The following is a 5566-nucleotide window of genomic DNA, read 5'->3' on the forward strand; positions in this document are numbered from 1 at the left end:
TAGCCTAATGTTAAGTCAGGAGCCTAATGTTTTCCCAGAATGCAWTGGGAATCTATCAATGTAAACATAAACGTTGAAATACTTTTTCTGACCATCAACAAACCTTCAATAKCCTATTACTGTATATTGTTGCTTCAGTGGCAAATAGCTATTGCAGTAGTTTTACTGTTGAAAACAACACAAAGTCTTTTAGGTCTACAGAATCCCACAACTTGTAAGTTTGTTTTTTTTTATTATTATTTTTTTTTTTTATCTGGGGACAGAAAACAGATGTACAAAAGCCCGCAGGCCAAAGGTTTGTGGCCACAAGGGGGCGCTGGCTCTACATGTTTCAAACAGGAGGGTAACGTGAATGCTTCACCTTTGTCCTTCTGGTTAAAASCACTCYCAGGTTTGTCCTGTTTGAACACAAATAAGCAAGTAATGCCAACTAAGAACATTAAAGGTCCAGAAACACAACTCAGAATCATTAAGGATTAGCCTAAACAAAATAACAATGAAGACAAAGTGTAATAGTGTAATAAGAGGTGCAAAATGAACACAAAAATTAAAACAATGGGCTGTGTAAGAGAGAAAAGTTTTAGTTTATCATTTCTGATTTCATTACTGAATAAAACATAAACTGTGGTTTGACTTATTCACCAATTTATATTGCAAAGAGCCTGTAAATWCAGCAATCACTCACCACTTAAATTACTTTATGCTAATTTAACAATTTATAACACAAATTTAATCTCTGATTGTGCTGTGACTGCAAATATTTATAACTTTTATGCTTTTTGAGTTATTTGGCTTTATTTAAATAAATAATACATTATAGATACTATACAAATCTGATCAATTCATATGGCTTTTAGCTGTTTGCTGTTGTGCTCATTTTTACATTTTTGTAATAATTTTTGTACAGTTAGCTTTACTGTGTGTCCACTTTAAGCTTTTAGCTCTTGTGTCTTCTTAATTTTATCCCTTTTACTAATTTTACATTTGGCTTTTGGCAACTTTTTTCAGTTTTTAGCTATGATTTTGTTAATTTGAGATTTTTTTCAGGATTTTGGTAAATTTAGCTTTTACCTACAGTTTTGCAAATTTAATGAATTTTAGCTATGGTTGTAAGTCGGAGCTGCTACCTACTGATGCTGAAACACGTGACCGCGCACGTTCTGGATCGTGCGCGCGCCTCCTGCCCCCCTGATTGACAAAAGCAGCCAAACGTCAGTGAAGAACCGCACAGCTTCTGCTCGGTCTCCAACAGAAGAAGGTCCACCAGAGCTTTAATGAGGCTGGAGAGAAACCCGAACAGGTCTCGCGGTCTCTCTGGTTCTGTTCGGACCAGAAYCCATCTCGGTAATGAGACTTTTATAACTTATTAGAGCCGTTTTTGTGTTCGAACCAGCTTTGAGTTGCTGRTCCCTCAATGGAAAGATGACCTGAAACCGATGAGCAGCGTTCACTTCAGATCGGTGTCCGGGAGCTGAAGGACTCGGCGCATCCCGGAGGTGGGGTGGGGGGGTCTCTGAGCGGGATGGTGCACCTCCTGAGCTGCCTGCTGCTGGGATACCTGACCTGGAACCTGCGGATATCGGACGCTCAGGGAGAGTACTGCCAYGGCTGGCTGGACTCGAATGGGAACTATCACGAGGGCTTCCAGTGTCCGGAGGACTTCGACACCGCGGACGCGGCGGTGTGCTGCGGCTCGTGCGCGCTGCGCTACTGCTGCGCGGCGGCGGACGCGCGGCTGGACCAGGGCGTCTGCACCAACGACAGGGAGGTGGACAACACCGAGTATGCAGCGCGTGAGTTCTCTCTCTCTTTTTGTTTGTTTTGTTATTTACACCCTCAAGTTCAAAACGTCCAACTTAATCCAACCAAATAATAACAAAAAACCCCACAAAGTCACAATAATGATGAAGTGTTTAAAAGTTAAAGGGAAGTTATGGACTTTATAATAGGTTGCGGCAGATCTTTGAGTAGAGGTCAGAGGTCAGCCGAGCTGTGAAGTCAGAACAGAGCATGTTAGGTTTCAGAGAAAGTTTCCTACAAACAGACCACCCTGTAAGYCAAATAATAATGAGTAATTATGTAGTTCTGCTGGGAAAAACAAAACAAATACACAAAAATCCTTTAAATACAAACTTTACTTTATGTTATTGTTTTTTTACAAGTATTTTTTATACTTCATTCCATCGTCTGTTTGAGTTGGGTACATTAATTTTGTGTAAAAGTTGTGTTTTCAGCACGGACTGGGMAGAGTCTCCAGTTTCCACCTGCTTTTTTTTTTTTTTATCTCAGCTCCAGAGGAGTCCTTTTACCTGCAGCACGCTCCAGATTTTTATCAGAGGGARCCTGGATGAGTTCAGAATGGTCCCACACATCTACCTCTTTTAAGAACAAATCTTTCTTTTTATTACTATCATTTTAAAGAAATGATAAAACCTTTAAAAATGGAGATTAATTACAGTTCAGGACTGTTTGGCAGAGTTCAAACCTTCACACACAAACCAGCCTTTTGTGCATAAAACCCAAAAACGGGTTCAGTTTGGCTCCTTTTCAAAAAAAGGCAGTTTTGCACACAGTAAAACATTTTCTGCTGCTTTTCTAAACTGTGTCCAGGTGTTAGTTTAACCTACTGTGTGTTCTTGGGTTTTAATAACCGGCTGCTTTAACCCCTGAGGTTTTATCCGTTTGCTTTAAATTTCCCAAACGGATACGCTTTTAAGAGCCTGCCTGAACCGTGCGCTCACAAGTTCCTGTTTGTCCCCCATTTAAAATAAACATTTGTAGATTTCCTCCCTGAGAAGGCTGCATGAAACTCAACACGAGCTGTATTTCAAGGATTAAGAAAACACACGCAAGAGAAACTGAAGAATATTTGTAACAAAATTGATTAAAAGTTTTAGTAAATTTCCCACTAGGACACCGAATCTATCCTAACATGGGGAAAAGTGACAGACTTGTGGTTATTTTTGTCGTAGAAGGTGTGGCGGCCTTCTTGGATCAGGTTCACTCCAGAAGTTTATCAGTTTTAAACACATGGATTCATTTCTGAAAGCCTGATTCAAGTCTGCGCAGATGTTTTGCAAGCAAACAAAAACACAACTGAGCAGGCGATTACATGATCACCCATCTGGTGGGAATAGTTGAGATTTATAAATTAACTCTTACACTGAAAAAAATAAGTTTCAAGTTTTAGTTGTCAAAAAGAAATTACAGATAGAAATGAACATTAGTAATAAGTTAGTCTTTAAAAAAATGATAAGCACCAGAATAACTAAATCTGCCTCTGGTTTACTTTAAAACGTTAAGATTTTAAACATAAGGAAGCATTTCAATATTAAGAAATACTTTTTAACAGTAATTAGTTTCATTTTCATTATTTAATCATCTTTTTTTATTTGTTGTTTTTTCTCTCCAACATTAACTCATTCTGTCCCCCCCTCAGAGCCGGTCTACGTCCCCTTCCTGATGGTGGGCAGCATCTTCGTGGCCTTCGTGGTGGTGGGCTCTCTGGTGGCGGTTTACTGCTGCACCTGCCTGCGGCCCAAGCAGCCCACCCAGCAGCCCATCCGCTTCTCGCTGCGCAGCTGCCAGGGCGAGACCATCCCCATGATCCTGACCACGGCGCCGCCCAGCCTGCGCGCCCCGTCCCGCCAGTCCAGCACGGCCACCACCAGCTCCAGCTCGGCCGGCGGGGGCAGCTCCACCAGGAGGTTTTCTCTGGGGGGTCAGCAGCAGCAGCAGCAGCAGCAGCAGCAGCACGGCTGCTTAATCTCTGCCACCGTCTCGTCCTCGGCTTCCACGCCCACACAGAGCCCACAGACTCTCCCTCCGCCGCCGCCTCCACCGTACGCCTCCCCGCCGGGAGGCCTCCAGCACCCGCAGCTTCAGCTGCACCAGCCCTCCCACCCCGCCCAGAGCGCCGCTTTCCTGCTGCCCCAGCAGTTCTTCTTCCCCCTGCAGCCCGACGCTTTCACAGCGGCGAAGGGCTTTGCTGACTTTGGACAGAGCTGACAGGGCTTCCAGCAGGACGCCGTGGGAGCTTCCCAACAACAGGCCTGTCGGGGGGAGGGGGGGCATTTAGAAACTTCATGCACTTTTATATTAACAGAAATTTGGATGGAAGCTCACAGACTAAAATCTTGACTCGCTTAAAAAAAAAGAAAAACAGATGAGTGTCCTGAGCTTTTCTGATCAGAGGTTTATTAGACGGTGAAAACCTGGTTTTCACATCAAAAAGGACATCTTTTTTTAACAAAAGGTACTTTTTCAATTAGAGGAAATGTGAACTTTTGTAAAAAGTACAGCTTGTTTTGAGTTAAATCCGAGTATTGATCCCCTAATTCAAATAAAAGTTGTCTCTTGTAACCTGTGTGGACTGATCCAAAAGTGCATCTCATCATCATCATCACTGAAACAGAAAGGAACCAGGAGTGGCGGGTTCATCGCTGCAGCCTGCTACCTGTTGGTTTTTTCCTGCGCCAGACTTCCCAGCAGGAATGCGGCGCTGAGATCAGTCATTGTCGGTGTTCAACGAGCATGGCGTGGTCACAGTGTTCAAAACAACTCCCTGCAGAAAACGCAGGTTTAGATTGCAGCGGCAGGTAACAGGAAAAAAAAAAAAAAGAAAAAAAGCTCAACAAAGGCAGCTCTGTGTCCCGGTTTACCTGACTGTGAAATGGATCTGGCAATCGTTCGGTCCGAGGATGTTTCCCGCCACGTTCGGAGATTGTTTTTTGCTTTTATCACAAAACACGGCAGAGGCCGTGACAGACGCCAGCTCGAACTTTCAGCAACACATTCCACATCTGGTTCATAAAAAGACAACACGAGTGGTGAACATGTTTCTATAACTTTATCAGTCGTTTTGGAAAGATAAAACACGTCTTTGCCCGGCTTTAAGTTATCCTCACAGTAGGACCCTGATTATCATTTCTCCTTCGCTTTGTTTTAGCTTTAAATTGATGCAAGTTTTTTTCAAATGTGCTTTTTAAAACTTCTAAGAAAACCACAAAACCTTTGTTTACACCGATGATGAGATCAAGAACACATCCCAGTTGTAATTCCCAACATTTTCATGTAATCGAACCCTCTGGTGAGCATTTGTGGTCATCTTTTCAGCACAGTCCTGGGAAACAATGTATTCACCGCCATGGTGAAGAATAACCACACTCGTTTATCCAAATTATGTCAAAAGCAGAAGCAGGAAGGGAAAAGTTGGATTCTGTGTCTTTTTGTTGTGGGTCAGCTTGAAGTTTCTCAGGAAGTCATGGGACAGTCAAACCCTGTAAACAGCAATTATTTATCCAGTGACCCTTTTTATTAAACCAACGTGGGCTTGTTTGACTCAACTGTAATCAGATACAGCAAATGTTGGAAAAGCGGCCGCTCATCAAGTGTCGAGGCAATAAATCATTTCTGAAGCCACCGCCTGAGACCACTCATCACCGGGATCGAAATTTTAAGATCAACCGCTTTAAAAATTATTTAACCTTTTTCTTTGTATAAAAGCAACTCAAAGTTATTTTAATTTTGTCATTTTCCTTTTTTTATATTTCCTTTTAATCTGCAA

The 5566-nt window shown here is 42.5% G+C and overlaps 1 protein-coding gene across 1 annotated transcript; it reads left to right on the forward strand.

Annotated features, from left to right (window-relative positions):
- The first annotated feature begins 1205 nt into the window (after positions 1-1205).
- Positions 1206-5518, forward strand: shisa3 (shisa family member 3). The gene is made up of 2 exons (XM_014019564.1): positions 1206-1793; positions 3440-5518. The coding sequence occupies exons 1-2, from the start codon at positions 1523-1525 to the stop codon at positions 4006-4008; spliced, it is 840 nt and encodes a 279-aa protein (XP_013875018.1). The 5' UTR covers positions 1206-1522; the 3' UTR covers positions 4009-5518.
- The last annotated feature ends 48 nt before the right edge of the window (positions 5519-5566 follow it).

This window comes from Austrofundulus limnaeus, unplaced genomic scaffold (genome assembly GCF_001266775.1).
Source record: "Austrofundulus limnaeus strain Quisiro unplaced genomic scaffold, Austrofundulus_limnaeus-1.0 Scaffold224, whole genome shotgun sequence".
Classification (NCBI taxonomy): domain Eukaryota; kingdom Metazoa; phylum Chordata; class Actinopteri; order Cyprinodontiformes; family Rivulidae; genus Austrofundulus; species Austrofundulus limnaeus.